The following is a 17,822-nucleotide window of genomic DNA, read 5'->3' on the forward strand; positions in this document are numbered from 1 at the left end:
AACTGGGCGTGGTATCAACCGATTTCGCCCATTTTTACAGAAAACAGTTAACGCCATAAAATCTATGCCCCTACCAAATTTCAAAAGGATTGGTTAATTTTTGTTCGACTTATGGCGTTAAAAGTATCCTAGACAAATTAAATGAAAAAGGGCGGAGCCACGCCCATTTTTAAATTTTCTTTTATTTTTGTATTTTGTTGCACCATATCATTACTGGAGTTGAATGTTGACATAAATTACTTATATACTATAAAGATATTAAATTTTTTGTTAAAATTTTACTTTTAAAAAATTTTTTTTTAAAGAGGGCGTGGTCCTTCTCCGATTTTGCTAATTTTTATTAAGCGTACATATAGTAATACGAGTAACGTTCCTGCCAAATTTCATCATGATATCTTCAACGACTGCCAAATTACAGCTTGCAAAAATTTTAAATTACCTTCTTTTAAAAGTGGGCGGTGCCACGCCCATTGTCCAAAATTTTACTAATTTTCTATTTTGCGTCATAAGTTCAACTCATCTACCAAGTTTCGTCGCTTTATCGGTCTTTTGTACTTAATTATCGCACTTTTTCGGTTTTTCGAAATTTTCGATATCGAAAAAGTGGGCGTGGTTATAGTCCGATATCGTTCATTTTAAATAGCGATCTGAGATGAGTGCTCAGGAACCTACATACCAAATTTCATTAAGATACCTCAAAATTTACTCAAGTTATCGTGTTAACGGACGGACGGACGGACGGACATGGCTCAATCAAATTTTTTTTCGATCCTGATTATTTTGATATATGGAAGTCTATATCTATCTCGATTCCTTTATATATGTACAACCAACCGTTATCCAATCAAACTTAATATACTCTGTGAGCTCTGCTCAACTGAGTATAAAAAAGGAAAGAAAAGTTGTTGCACTATAGATACAAGCAACCTAATTGTTAAGGATAAGATTGACTTAGGACAATTCTTTACCAGGCTTACAAAAGAAGCCAATTTAGGACTTATACAGATACAGTTGCCTTAGGGCACAAATTGTTTAAAAATACTGCAGCAGGCAAGGTTTAAAAATACTGCAAGTGACAAATCGCGGCAAAATTAAAGAAATTCTTCATAGATGTTATGACGATCCTATATGTGGTGGTCACCCAGGAATAAATCGCATGACAAGCAAGATCAAACAGGAGTATAGCTGGCTAAACACGAAAAATGATATAAGGAAATACATAAAAAACTGCATCCACTGTAAGAAAAATAAAATTAATAAGCATATAAAAGAGCCAATAACAATAACGGAGACACCTCCGAAGGCTTTTTATATTGTACAAATCAATACAGTCGGACCACTGCCGAAATCGACAAATGGAAACGAATATGCAGTTGCCATTATACGCGATCTAACCATTTACTTAGTAGCAATCCCAGTTCCAAGAAAATATGCAATAACAGTCGCTAAAGCTGTATTCGAGCATTTCGTTCTGATTTATGGTTGCATGAAAACAATCATAACAGATATGGAACAGAATACAAAAATAATCTATTCGAAGAACTATGCAAGCTGCTCAAAAGTGAGGAATCCCTCACAAACGTTAGGTAACGCTGAACGCAGTCACAGGACATTTAATAAATATGTACGTTCTTACATATCTGTTACAGAGAATCAGTAGTAAGCTCTTAAATAAAACGCGCAAGTGAATGTACAAAAGGTTTAATTCAAACTGATAACTTCAATATGTACAAAGCAATGAATGTTGCTTACCACAGCTATTGTGGTGTAAAACTCAAATTGACATTTTATATGCAATGTTGCCACACAGGACAAATATTAATCTTATTATTTGAACACTTCTTCTTAAGGTTAAATATTTGTTTCAAAAAACTAACTTTAATTTATTTTAACCCAAGCAAATTTACAAAATGACAATGTTTTTTCTTGTTCAAACATATGGTTAAAATATCGGCAACATTTTCATTGGTAGAAATATACTTTAAATCAATTTCATTATTTTCTACTTTTTCACGAATGAAATGGTACTTAATATCTATGTGTTTGGTCCGTTTATGATGAACTGGATTACGTGCTATATGCTGCGCACTGACATTGTCACCATAGAGAACCATTGGAGCTGTATTCGACCAACCTATTTCATTTAATAATCTTTGGATGAAAACCGCTTCCTTCGTTGCTGTTGCTAAAGCCACATACTCGGCTTCAGTGCTGGTTAAAGCTGTTACATTTTGTTTTGTTGAAGACCAAGAAAATGCACTGCTTCCCAAATAGAACGCATAACCCGAATGACTTTCTGTCGTATGGATCGTTGCCCAATCTGCGTCAGCGAACCCTTTCACATATTCACCAGTCTTACGATATACAATACTTAAATTCATTGTAGACGAAAGATAACACAATACGTGTTTAGCCGCTGTTTCGTGTTCTTTATGTGGATCAGTATTACGCCTAGAAAGCTTACTAACAGCGTGTAAAATATCTGGGCGGCTCAAGACTGCTAAATACATCACAGAACCTATTAAAGATTGGTATTCAGTGACATTTACCTTAACACATTTCTCGTCCCTGCATCCAACTTGAAAACCTGGATCAAGTGGTGTTGCAACTTCTCTACACTCCTGCATTCCGTATGTTTCAAGCACAGATTTAATGTATTTCTTCTGATTTAGAGAAATTGTACCTATTTCCCATTGTCGCTGAATTTCTAAGCCAAGAAAATACCTTACAGCATCGCCATCATGCATTTGAAATTTCGACGCTATCTTCATTTTAATTGCTGATATTTCGATCTCACTGGAACAAACTATAAGTAAATCATCCACGTAGATTGCTATGTAACAAAACTGCTATTTGTCTTTTATCACATATAAACACGGTTCATATTTGCATTTTTTTGAAGCCAATACCGTTTAAAACTGCATCCAAAGTACTATTCCATACACGGCCGGACTGCTTTAATCCATAAATCGCTTTCTGAAGTTTCAAAACTTTGTTAGGATACTCTTTGCTGATGAAACCCTTTGGTTGTTTCATATAAACATTTTCGTATAGCTTTCCATTTAAATACGCGTTAGATATGTCCACCTGGTGCATAAACATCTGTTTTTCCGCAGCTATCGCAAAAAGCATGCGTATAGTTTCATACCGAATTCCTGGAGAGAATGTCTCCCAGTAGTTGACTCCCAGTTGTTGCCCACAACCTTTAGCAACTAACCTTGATTTGAATGTCTCGCTCTCTCCGTGCTCGTCTCTTTTTATTCGAAAAACCCATTTCGACCCTATGACTTTTTGCCCCTTTGGCAAATCAACCATAGTCCATGTATTGTTTGCTATAAGCGCGTCGTACTCTGATTGCATGGAACTTCGCCATTCATCAGCATATTGACCATTTAATGCTTCTTCAGGAGTTTCTGGTGTCTCGCTGTCTTCTAAACCATTTATGTTATTAAGTGTTTGATACTGTTTCCTTGGCCTGCCTCGTTGACCTGTATAAACATATGCTGGTCGTCCAGGTCCGCGTTTTTGTATTTCATGTTTTTGTATTTCTTGCTCATCACTTTCAGCTTCGTCAGGAGTGCATACTCTTCTTCTTCGCCGGAGACACTTTTTACTACATGCTCGACTACTTCATCTGCTAATTGTTCATTTTCTTTAATTTCAGCAGATTCCAGACGTATAATGTTTGTCGCAAAATCATCATATATATCTGACAAGTCACTTTCTGACGTAGTACTCTTACAAAAATCGCCTTCTACAAATTTAACATCACGCCGCTCTATAATAGCACGTTTTTGCCTGTAATATAAGCGATATGCTTTTGCTGTTTTTGAATATCCGACAAATATATACTCATGGCCTTTTGCTTCAAATTTCTTCTTACTTGTTTTATTAACTGCAAATGCTCTTGACCCGAAAATACGTAGATGTTTCACTGTAGGTTTGCGCTTTTTCCATATTTCAAATGGAGTAACTTGATTTAGTACTTGAGTAGGACATCTATTGCGCAAATACACTGCAGTTTGTACTGCTTCAGCCCACAAAAACTCTTCAAGGTTCGCATGAATCAATAAACTTTTCGCCATTTCAACTATGGTTCTATTTGCTCGCTCCGCTACACCGTTTTATTGAGATGTATACGGTACAGTCAATTCTCTTTTTACGCCACATTTTTTTAAATAATTTTCAAAATCACCATTAACATATTCTGTGCCGTTATCGCTTCGCACAGTCTTAATTTTACAGTCCATTTGACATCCAACATAGCTTTTAAATTCTTTGAATTTTTCAAAAACTTCATTTTTGGCCCTCACAAAATATACAAATATTTTTCTAGAAAAATCGTCTATGAATGTGACAAAATAGCGATTGCCACCCAATGATTTTATATTCATAGGCCCACACACATCTGTGTGTATGAGTTCAAGCACTTTATTTGTTGAACGTTCAACTTTTCGTGTAAATGGCAATGCACAAATTTTCGCTTTATTGCATGTATCGCAATTAACCTGCCTCGGCATATTTTTTAAATTTATACCACAAACCAGACCTTTCTCACAAAGTTCTTTTAGGCTTTGAAAATTCAAATGTCCATACCTATTATGCCACATCGTTGTCATTGAATCAACTCTTAACATACTTACACTAGCTATTTTGTTTTCAGTGTACAAATACAAGTTATTTGTTTGTTTTGCTTGCAATACTATTGCATTTTTTTTATCTCTCACTGTGGCCAATTGTTTTTCAAACGTCGTGAAATTACCAAATCCTGCTGCTTTACTCACAGACAAAAAATTCATACGCAACGATGGCACATACAAAACATTTTAAAGGGTTATTTTTTTATTAATATTTTGTAACACTACAGTACATATACCGGGCGAATCAACAAATTTATCTACTGCCAACATTACATTAATTTCATTGGCAATAAAAGAAACAAACGCACTTTATCACAATACATATGTGACGTAGCACCACTGTCTATGCACCAAATATTTTTCTTTTGCATATAATCGCTACTACAATACATCAAACAATTTGACGTTTCTAGCGCTTCTTCTTTTGTTTGATTGTTCTTTCTTTTATTTCGGCAATCATTAGCCCGATGACCTGTTTGTTGACAAACGAAGCATTTCCCCTTAAATTGTGTTTAAGCGACTTAAACTATGACTTTTTTTCTTTCGTTTGTTTCATTAGCCATTGAGTGTGCTTGTAATTCTGAACTTGTTATGAAATATTCTAAAGATATAGTTTTAGTTTTTAATTTAAAATTGAGGTTCTTCGAGTAGAAGATGGGGTGCCAATACCTCAGAGCCCAGTGCTCGCCTCCATATCACATTTTTAAGGGTTCTTCAAATAGAAGATGAGGTGGCTCATTAGATCGAAACCTCAGAGCCCCCAGTGCTCGCCCCAATGAATAAATACAAGAGGTTCTTCAAATAGAAGATGAGGTGGCTCATTAGAGCGAAACCTCAGAGCCCCCAGTGCTCGCCTCCATATCACATTTTTTAAGGGTTCTTCAAATAGAAGATGAGGTGGCTCATTAGAGCGAAACCTCAGAGCCCCCCAGTGCTCACCCACAATGAATAAATACAAGAGGTTCTTCAAATAGAAGATGAGGTGGCTCATTAGAGCGAAACCTCAGAGCCCCCAGTTCTCGCCCCCAATGAATAAATACAAGAGGTTCTTCAAATAGAAGATGAGGTGGCTCATTAGAGCGAAACCTCAGAGCTCCCAGTGCACGCCCTCAATGAATAAATACAACCAAAAGGTGTAGTAGGGGTTTTTCAAAGCAAAACAAGGTGGCTCATCCCGCAGCCAATATCTTGGAGCCCCCAGTGCTCGCCCCCAATGAATAAATACAAGGTTTAACAGGTACATAGTGACCTCTCGCTAAGTAAAATAACATACAGTCCATTAAAATAATAATTTATAAAATAAAAAAAGATAATAAATTTAAAAAATGCTTGCTTGCAGTGGGCTTTGAACCCGCAACCACAAACGTGTGAGTCGGGTACGTCATCCACTGTGCCACGACTCATACGCCTACAAGCGCATCAAATTACTCCCTTATAACTCATATTAAACTACTCGCCCTCAACTGCCCCACGCTTAGCTAAATTGAGATTTCTTCGGTTTCTTTGTCGCCTTTGAATTTACCTCACTTTGCTTATCGTTGTTTGTGTTATCCGTGTTTGTATGCTTTGGTGCAATGCTTGTATTTATACTCAGTTGAGCAGAGCTCACAGAGTATATTAAGTTTGATTGGATAACGGTTGGTTGTACATATATAAAGGAATCGAGATAGATATAGACTTCCATATATCAAAATAATCAGGATCGAAAAAAAATTTGATTGAGCCATGTCCGTCCGTCCGTCCGTCCGTCCGTTAACACGATAACTTGAGTAAATTTTGAGGTATCTTGATGAAATTTGGTATATAGGTTCCTGAGCACTCATCTCAGATCGCTATTTAAAATGAACGATATCGGACTATAACCACGCCCACTTTTTCGATATCGAAAATTTCGAAAAACCGAAAAAGTGCGATAACTCATTACAAAAGACAGATAAAGCGACGAAACTTGGTAGATGGGTTGACGTTATGACGCAGAATAGAAAATTGGTAAGATTTTGGACAATGGGCGTGGCCCCGCCCACTTTTACAAGAAGGTAATTTAAAAGTTTTGCAAGCTGTAATTTGGCAGTCGTTGAAGATATCATGATGAAATTTGGCAGGAACGTTACTACTATTACTCTATATGTGCTAAATAAAAATTAGCAAAATTGGATTAAGAACACGCCCACTTTTTAAAAAAAAATTTTTTTTAATTCAAATTTTAACAAAAAATTTAATATCTTTACTGTATATAAGTAAATTAAGTCAAAATTCAACTCCAGTAATGATATGATGCAACGAAATACAAAAATAAAAGAAAATTTCAAAATGGGCGTGGCTCCGCCCATTTTCATTTAGTTTGTCTAGAATACTTTTATTGCCATAAGTCGAACAAAAATTTACCAATTCTTCTCAAATTTGGTAGGAGCATAGATTCTATGACGGTAACTGTTCTCTGTGAAAATGGGCGAAATCTGTGGAAGCCACGCCCAGTTTTTATACACAGTCCACCGTCTGTCCTTCCGCTCGGCCATTAACACAATAACTTGAGCAAAATCCGATATATCTTTACTAAACTTAGCCCACGTACTTACCTGAGCTCACTTTTTCTTGGTATAAAAAATGGGCGAAATCTGACCATAACCACGCCCACTTTATCGATATCGAAAATTACGAAAAATGAAAAAAATGCCATAATTCTATACCAAATACGAAAAAAGGGATGAAACATGGTAACTGGATTGGTTTGTTGACGCAAAATATAACTTTGGAAAAATCTTTGTAAAATGGGTGTGACACCTACCATATTAAGTAGAAGAAAATGAAAAAGTTCTACAAGGCGAAATCAACAGCCCTTGGAATCTTGGCAGGAATACTGTTAGTGGTATTGCATATATAAATAAATTAGCAGTACCCGACAGATGATTTTCTGGATCACCTGGTCCACATTTTGGTGGATATCACGAGAACGCCTTCACATATACATCTAAGGGCCACTCGCTTTTAAAACCCTCATTAATACCTTTAATTTGATATCCATATCGTACAAAAACATACCAGAGTCACCCCTGTCCCACCCTAATGGCGATATCTCGAAAAGGCGTCCACCTATAGAACTAATGCCCCCTCTCTCTTAAAATGCTCAGTAACACCTTTCGTTTGATACCCATATCGTACAAACATTCTAGAGTAACCCTGGCCCACCCTAATGGCGATATCTCGAAAAGGCGTCCACCTATAGACCTAGTGTCCACTCCCTCTTAAAATGCTCAGTAACACCTTTCGTTTGATACCCATATCGTACAAACATTCTAGAGTCACCCCTGGCCCACCCTAATGGCAATATCTCGAAAAGGCGTCCACCTATAGACCTAATGCCCACTCCCTCTTAAAAAGCTCAGTAACAGCTTTCGTTTGATACCCATATCGTACAAACATTCTAGAGTCACACCTGGCCCACCCTAATGGCGATATTTCGAAAAGGCGTCCACCTATAGAACTAAGGATTACTCCCTTTTAAAATACTCATTACCACCTTTCATTTGATACCCATATCGTACAAACACATTCTAGAATCACCCTGGCCCACCCTAATGGCGATATCTCGAAAAGGCGTCCACCTATAGACCTAATGTCCACTCCCTCTTAAAATGCTCAGTAACACCTTTCGTTTGATACCCATATCGTACAAACATTCTAGAGTCACCCCTGGCCCACCCTAATGGCGATATCTCGAAAAGGCGTCCACCTATAGACCTAATGTACACTCCCTCTTAAAATGCTCAGTAACACCTTTCGTTTGATACCCATATCATACAAACATTCTAGAGTCACCCCTGTCCCACCCTAATGGCGATATCTCGAAAAGGCGTCCACCTATAGACCTAATGCCCACTCCCTCTTAAAATGCTCAGTAACACCTTTCGTTTGATACCCATATCGTACAAACATTCTAGAGTCACACCTGGCCCACCCTAATGGCGATATCTCGAAAAGGCGTCCACCTATAGAACTAAGGATTACTCCCTTTTAAAATACTCATTACCACCTTTCATTTGATACCCATATCGTACAAACACATTCTAGAGTCACCCTGGCCCACCCTAATGGCGATATCTCGAAAAGGCGTCCACCTATATACCTAATGCCCACTCCCTCTTAAAATGCTCAGTAACACCTTTCGTTTGATACCCATACCGTACAAACATTCTAGAGTCACCCTTGGTCCAGCTTTATGGCGATATCTCGAAAAGGCGTCCACCTATAGAACTAAGGATTACTCCCTTTTAAAATACTCATTACCACCTTTCATTTGATACCCATATCGTACAAACACATTCTAGAGTCACCCTGGCCCACCCTAATGGCGATATCTCGAAAAGGCGTCCACCTATAGACCTAATGCCCACTCCCTCTTAAAATGCTCAGTAACACCTTTCGTTTGATACCCATATCGTACAAACATTCTAGAGTCACCCTTGGTCCACCTTTATGGCGATATCTCGAAAAGGCGTCCACCTATAGAACTAAGGATTACTCCCTTTTAAAATACTCCTTACCACCTTTCATTTGATACCCATATCGTACAAACACATTCTAGAGTCACCCCTGGCCCACCCTAATGGCGATATCTCGAAAAGGCGTCCACCTATAGACCTAATGCCCACTCCCTCTTAAAATGCTCAGTAACACCTTTCGTTTGATACCCATATCGTACAAACATTCTAGAGTCACCCCTGGCCCACCCTAATGGCGATATCTCGAAAGGGCGTCCACCTATAGACCTAATGCCCACTCCCTCTTAAAATGCTCAGTAACACCTTTCGTTTGATGCACATATCGTACAAACACATTCTAGAGTCACCCCTGGCCCACCCTTATGACGATATCTCGAAAAGGCGTCCACCTATAGACCTCATGCCCACTCCCTCTTAAAATGCTCAGTAACACCTTTCGTTTGATACCCATACCGTACAAACATTCTAGAGTCACCCCTGGCCCACCCTAATGGCGATATCTCGAAAAGGCGTCCACCTATAGACCTAATGCCCACTCCCTCTTAAAATGCTCAGTAACACCTTTCATTTGATTCCCATATCGTACAAACACATTCTAGAGACACCCCTGGTCCACCTTTATGGCGATATCTCGAAACGGCGTCCACCTATGGAACTAAGGATCACTCCTTTTCAAAATACTCATTAACAGCTTTCATTTGATACCCATATCGTACAAACACATTATAGAATCACCCCTGGTCCACCTTAATGGGGACATCTCGAAAAGGCGTCCACCGATAGACCTAAGGCCCACTCCCTCTTAAAATGCTCAGTAACACCTTTCATTTGCTACCCATATCGTACAAACAAATTCTAGAGTCAGCCCTGGTCTACCTTTATGGCGATATCCCTAAATGGCGTTCATCCATAGAACTATGGCCTATTCTCTCTTAAAATACTCTTTAATACCTTTCATTTGATACACATGTTATACAACCACATTCCAGGGTTACCCCAGATTGATTTTCCTTATTTTGTCTCCATAGCTCTCAACTGAGTATGTTATGTTCGGTTACACCCGAACTTAGCCTTCCTTACTTGTTTTAGTTTTATTTGCACATACATATACTGCTTGCATGCCCTCTCGTTCGTCTCGCTCTTGTCTTCTTACACCTTCTTCTAGAATTTTCGACTTAGTGGCATCGAACGTCGGCAAACTGTCGCGTGTCTCAACAGCAACAACAAAGTTTTCCCACGAATTGGGAAGACTTGACAACAACATAATAACTTTTAATTCGTCGTTTACATGTATGTCTAGCTTTGCAAGCTTGTCGATCGTCTCAACAAATGAGTGTACATACTTTGATACATTATCATCTTGATGCATGTCCAAACGTAATAGTTTCTGGTACAGCTGAACTTTTCTAACAGGACCGACTGGCATATGAATTTGGCGAAACTTTTGCCATGCTTCTGCTGCAGTTTTGCATGCTTTGATATGCATTAACTGCGTAGGTTTTACATTTAAAAATATGCATGCCATCGCCTTCTAGTCTGTTACTTTCTACTTTTGCTCCACTTCACCAGTTGCTCCTTCCGGCAATTTGTCGCAAAAAGCGCTCCATAAGTCCGTTGTAATTAGCACACTACGCACCGATACCGACCACACGTCGTAATTGTCTTCTGCAAGTTTTTCTATTTGCAGTGCGAGACTCATTTTTTCGCAAATTAAAAACCGGTGTTTCGCGTCACAAACTTATTCACAAATTTATTTTATATATCTTGTATTTAAACGCCCCTTTTACGTTCTTCTGGGCCCATAACCATTGTTACAGAGAATCAGTAGTAAGCTCTTAAATAAAACGCGCAAGTGAATGTACAAAAGGTTTAATTCAAACTGATAACTTCAATATGTACAAAGTAATGAATGTTGCTTACCACAGCTATTGTGGTGTAAAACTCAAATTGACATTTTATATGCAATGTTGCCACACAGGACAAGTATTAATCTTATTAGTTTAACAATATCCAGTGCCAAAGATGATTGGGATGAATATCTCAAGTATTTTTCGTACTGCTAAAATGCAACACCATCGACGCTACATGGATATTGTTCTTTTGAGCTTATATTCGCGAAAAAACCCCCGACTTACGAATTCCTAGAAAAAAACACAATACAAACAACAATATATAACCACAGAGCTTATGATAAAGAAATCAACTACAGATAGCGCAGTACCGAGCCAAGAAATTAGTCCAAGAGATTAAAGAAAAACAAAAAACTAATTACGATAGAAGTAGCTACAGTAAGCAAATAAATATAGGCGACTTAGTTTTGGTTAAAGACGAAACAAGTCATAAGTTAGATAGTAAGTATAAGGGCCCGCATAGAGTAAAAAATATTGATAAAAATAAAAATTTTACATTAATACGACATACAATAGGAAAAGCGATAGAACAAGTAAAGATAAGGAAATGTTAATTCATAAAAATAAGCTTAAATTAATATAAAACCTTAGTAATAACCAAAATCCTTTAACAAAAAAAAAAAACCTAATTACACGAGTAAGCATTCCACTTAATCATTGTTCTCATTAAGCACTAGCAAATTAATATGTACACATGTAAAAAATACACAACAAAAAAAGAAAAACTAAGGTCAGCATATTATGTACACATGAAAAAAAAAAATTTAACACATGTAAAAAACAAATGTAAACACATCAAAATAAATAAACCAAAAAATTCATTATTTTGGGAACAAGTTACCGTTATGTCATAAATTACGACCACACAACGATTGAATGTGAAAGGCAATTGATATTTTGTAAACACAAGCAAATTTTAAATGGGTCGCGTATCTAAAACGATACAAAACGGTACACTTAAAATGTAATTATGTCACCTGAATAGTCTGCATAATTGGTGCGCAAATTATGTATGACTATTCTTCAAAGACGGATGGTATAACATGCCTTACAACTCGTTTCACTTTCACTGCATTCAATTGTTCAATATATACATACACACATGTAGACCACACATGTAGCAAAATATTAATAACCCAAATAGCTACTTGAGCTCAGAATGAATTTCTGCATGCTTGCACATATTTGTTTACATCGGTCAATTAGTCACGCTGACTGAAACGCTTGTCTCTTTGTCACATTGACCGACAAATACATTATACACACATATGTACTCATGTGTCTAAATAGGTCATTACAATATGCTGACTTTGCATACAGGAAATCATGTACAATTAGTTTGTAAGTATTAGCGTAAATATGTATCTATAGAGTAAGAATATTTTTTATAAAAGGAAGAGTATATTCAAAAGAAAATTCAATGGAAACTGATGATCCAAGCATCAACATCACTCTTTTAATTGTTTGTACCCCTTTGCCTGGCCTAAGCCGAGGGCCTTTGTTAAATAAGCTAACTACATATATGTATATGTATATGAAATTGTTCTAGTGTGCATGGGAAAATGTAGTGTTATTTATACAGCGTAAGAGGTTACTAAATTTTAGTTTTTTAAATGGACGTAGAAAGATGTTTGCGTAATATGAGCACGGGCCAAATCGTAACATCCGTGATCGTATAACTAACTCGTCATTTAAAAACACGACTTTCGGATTATGACATACGTGAACTACTTCTTTCGTAATTTTGGATCGCAACATACGTGACGAGTGACTGAATGTACACGTTACGTTCCACTTTCATTCGAACACAAACTGGCGATCGTATACACACAAATTTCATTGAAAATGTAAGAAAATTATTAAAATAGATGAATAAATAAAATATAATATATCTTTGAGTTAAATATAATAACAAATTTCAAACTTTTATTATTAACAAAGGTCGAATTCAAAGCTTAATCCGAGCCATAACGAAATATTGGCAGAATTCATGGCGAGACACCACCTTTGGTATCGGCTTGCTTCAAATTTAACTGCTCCAGAAAGTAACTAAAAGCTTTGTAAGATAAGAGAAATCTCCCCAAGAAACTGCAATAAGGTAATAGTCTAGAACAGGGGTCGACTGCTAATACGCGTCCAAAAATATCGAGAGAAGTGTCAAAAGACGCGTATTGACCTCGGCAACATAATCGGGCGGAAACGAAACATTTTAACTCGTTCAAAAGATATTAACACAAACCCGAAAGATGTACCCGGGTACCCTCCGAAGTCGGGGGTGGGATTCATAGTATTTTCGCATGGCCGGTCCACCAATGCCGTGGGACCAAAATTAAATGCGTGCAAAATCCCTTTGTACACAATTTTTTTTTTTTCAGTGTAAAACAACATTACAACAACCACATGAAAATTCCCAACTGCAACTATAAATATCTTCTGAGAGAGATACAATTTTTCTTTTCCGCCTTCGGATTATTGTTGTCGAGGTCAATACGGGTTTTTTGACACCTCTCTCGATATTTTGGACACGTATTAGCAGTCGACCCATGTTCTAGACTTTTACCTGCAAATTTTTTTGTTACAAAGACATAAATGATATGCTTGCGCTTTGTTCGATAAGTCCAAAGGGTCGTTATTACAAACAAAACAATAAAATTGGATCTATCGTAGTTATTTATTTTATTTTTTATATTTTTGGCAACCAATTTGACACTTCAAAATCTATTGTGAGCTAAAAATACAATCCAACCTAATGTGGATAGTAAAATTTATTGTGAATTGAAAATAAAATACGTTCCGTTTGCTATCGTATATTATAATCCCATTTTGTTTATACGTTTGACTTATCACGTAATTTTCTTTCGTATGGTTGCCGATCCGTGATCGTATGTTGCGATTCGAGCCCAGTTTTTAATTTTTGGAGAGGTTGAGGTCATGAGAAAAAATATTTCGGAAATTTGCAGAAAAACCTGCTACTAGAAATAGTAGCTTTACCAAAATTTTAAAAGCTTGTGCTCAAAATATAGAAGTATACAGTTTTTTTAATACAAAAAATGGCTAAAATATCTTTACCCGTTCAGAAGTTATGAGAAATGAGAACTCCACGCTGAATTCGCAGTTTTTTGCAAAATATGGAATTTTTTGAAAAACAAAGTTTAGGCAAACTCCTAATATTTGACCGTCTATTAAATAAATTAACAATTTAAGTTATTCAGGGAAAAGATGTTTTAATTGACTCGCTTTACAAATTGTGTCCCTATTAGCAAACAAATCTGCAATTTACTTTATCTAGTGAATATTAAAACATATTTCTACAATTGACAAATTTTGTGGTAATAAAAAGTGGTAATTTTAATTGAAATCGTTATTGGTTCACTCTTGCAATAAAATAATGTTTTTTCAGGATTAGGGTTCTTTTGCTGCATGCTTCGAATTCTGTTTTGCATTTGTCCGTCAACATGCATTGCTGCAAAACAAGGCAATTTAAAAAAAGATACCGATAAATTTAGTGCTGACTACACAACATCACTACTCCTTGGAGATATGAAACGTTATCCTGTAGCACGAAGCTCCGGCTCACAGGTAAGTTATTATGCAGACTAAATGAATGTTGTATACAAATTTTCAATCCCCGAAATATGTATCAAAAAAGTCATATACACGTTTTGAGTGTTAAGAAAATAAAGTGTGGATACTCGTGTTTATGTGTGGAAAAATGTTAGTGAATTTTGCGATTTAACTAAATTAAATTTGTGATTTAATTTAATCACAGCCTGATGTCATTGTGTAGAATCTCATGTGGGATCCGCACGATATGTCGAAAAAAAAAATTTCGATACACAAACGCCGAATCGTTAAAAACCTCTTTATTCAGAAAACTTTTTTTATCCAATTCAAAAATACCGGAAAAAGAAAAATGACCGAAAATGGCCGAAAAAAGTGGAAATTGGTAGAATGTGCTTGTACGATATGGGTATAAAATTAAAGGAATTAATGAGGGTTTTAAAAGAGAGTGGCCTTTAGTTGTATATGTGAAGGCGTTTTCGAGATATCGACCAAAATGTGGTTCAGGGTGACCCAGAACATCATCTGTCGGGTACCGCTAATTTATTTATATATGTAATACCACCAACAGTATCCCTGCCAAGATTCCAAGGGCTTTTGATTTCGCCCTGCAGAACTTTTTCATTTTATTCTACTTAATATGGAAGGTGTCACACCCATTTTACAAAGTTTTTTCTAAAGTTATATTTTGCGCCAATAAACCAATCCAATTACAATGTTTAATCCCTGTTTTTATATTTGGTATAGAATTATGGCATTTTTTTCACTTTTCGTAATTTTCGATATCGAAAAAGTGGACGTGGTCATAGTCGGATTTCGGCCATTTTTTATACCAAGATAAAGTGAGTTCAGATAAGTACGTGAACTAAGTTTACTAAAGATATATCGATTTTTGCTGAAGTTATCGTGTTAAGGGCCGAGCGGAAGGACAGACGGTCGACTGTGTATAAAAAATGGGCGTGGCTTCAACCGATTTCGCCCATTTTCACAGAAAACAGTTATCGTCATAGAATCTATGCCCCTACCAAATTTCACAAGGATTGGTTAATTTTTGTTCGACTTATAGCATTAAAAGTATTATACACAAATTATATGAAAAAGGGCGAAGCCACGCCCATTTTGAATTTTTTTTATTATTTACTGGAGTTGAATGTTGACATAATTTACTTATGTACTCTAAAGATATTCAAAAGCACCATCACATTGAATGTTTACCTTTTGAGTGGGAATGTTGTCACAGTGCTTTACATTGTGTGGTTGTTATGTACTTACGTGCTGATATTATATTTGAATTTAGTACACAATTTGTGAATTAAGTAGCAAAAAGATGTAAGTCCAATATGTTCAAAACTGGTTGTATCGTCTTATGATTAAGTTAATTTCCAACAATTTATATGTTTTTTTTTTCGTTTTTGTGTAATAAATAGAAATCCCTGAGCAAGACGCAAAACAGCGTCGAAATGCGTAGGATGTAGAAGTAAACATTTGTTTTATTTTAAAGAAAAGCCGCCCAGAAAGCGCCAAAAATTATTATTTTACTATATAACTTTTTGATTTTTTTAGGTAAAGTGAATGAACACAAATTAAATCTGGGCCCGCATCGTGTGTTACCATCCGTGGTCGAAATCAATTTTTTAAGTTCAAATAGCTCTAAAATGGTAAACCGAATTTATGTCATATTTGAGCTAGAGATTATGCGCACACATTAGATCCACAGTTTATTATCATTTTAATCAGTAATTTGGCAGTTGAGTGAAAATGGGTTTCTCTACATGAGCGTATACATTGATGTAACCAGAAATAATCCGCATAAATTTACTATGAAGCTTAAATTTGGCAGAGTAAGTTTTATACCCAGCGTGTATTTGTTCACAAGGGTGTTATAACTTTAATTGAATAATGGTAGTACGCAATGGTATAAAGGAATCGAGATAGATATATACTTCCTTGGGCAAAAACTTAGATATCTTTACGAAGTAGACAGTTGAAGCCAAGCTGAGCGGACATGTTTTTTCTTAGCTCGGTGTTTATATTGCTATTTATTTTTCTTTACAATGTCGCTCTTACGTACGCGTTGTGATTTATGCGGTAAATCTGTGTACAAATATAATGCATTAAGTTGCTCACTTTGCCAGGCCGTAGTTCATAATTCGTGCAAGAGCATTGATGTCAACATTAAAAACTGTGTCAATAAAAATTTGCACTCCATTGTTGCTGTTTTGGTGATGGAGGTCAAAGGCCTGAAGCAAAACCTCTTCAATTCTGCATGCTTACACTCTGCCATTAACTCATGCTGCTATTGTTAGTTCTCCTAGTGCGCCAAATACCAACAATGCTGGATGCTTTTGTTTTCTGCTGTGCCTTTTATTTCGTTTGATTCTGTTGGGCCAATGGATCGTGCAGTCAAAGTCAATGCTAGTGTAAACTAATCAATACATAAATCGCGTATTGATAATGCAGAGAATACGAACTCTTCGTCAATAACAAACTCAACTGTCGACGGTTAATAATAATGTGTGGGTAGTGTTGAAAAATAAGAGCAAAAATAAAAAGAAACAGAGGCAGGAACTGGTGAGAGCAGTGATCTGCTGGTTGCTGCCCGCTTTAAATATTTGCATTTAGCTTAATTTAAGGCTTCGGTCCACCGGGGGATATTATGGAGCACGTCGAAAGATATGCGCAAATTGACAAGCAACATTTGTGCTGCCATAAGCTGGTAAAGAAAGAATCAGATACAAATTCTCTTAGATTTGTGGGTTGAAATCGAATATGAAAACCTGATGAAACCAGGGATTTGGTCGGCTACTTTTCTTGTTCGTCCGTTTCGCGTTTTTTTAATAAAAAAAAAACAAAAAAAAAAAAAAAAACAAAGCAAACACCTCGAACCACCTAAAAGGTCGAGTGCTAATAAGAAAATTAAGATTTATTTCCAAAACACTTCTGGTCTTAGAAGTAAAACAAGCAGTGTATGCATGATAAGCTCTTTGTTAGAATATGATGTGTTTGTTCCTATTAAAACTGGCTAAAAGAGTGGGTTAGGTGTGCTAATAGCAGCTCGGTGCAGTTTGAATGCGTCATTTTGTGAATTGCGTAATGATGACTCCCTCCTCGATCAACTTTGTGTCCGTTTGTGTGGTTCCATTGGTTATCTTTATATTTCCGTTTCTTATATTCCGCCATTGAGTGATGAATGTGTCTACAAATCTCATGTT

General features: G+C 36.5%; 1 protein-coding gene across 7 annotated transcripts in view; it reads left to right on the forward strand.

Moving 5' to 3' along the window:
- Nucleotides 1–17,822, forward strand: part of LOC137240148 (uncharacterized) — a 1,574,936-nt gene that overhangs the window by 1,338,545 nt on the left and 218,569 nt on the right. For all 7 annotated transcript variants that reach the window (XM_067766087.1, XM_067766090.1, XM_067766084.1 and 4 more), the window contains one exon: nt 14,450–14,628. In XM_067766087.1, the coding sequence (XP_067622188.1) occupies nt 14,450–14,628 (179 nt within the window). The remainder of the gene's footprint in view (nt 1–14,449; nt 14,629–17,822) is intronic.

This window comes from Eurosta solidaginis, chromosome 2, assembly GCF_040869045.1.
Source record: "Eurosta solidaginis isolate ZX-2024a chromosome 2, ASM4086904v1, whole genome shotgun sequence".
In the NCBI taxonomy this organism is placed as follows: Eukaryota; Metazoa; Arthropoda; class Insecta; order Diptera; family Tephritidae; genus Eurosta; species Eurosta solidaginis.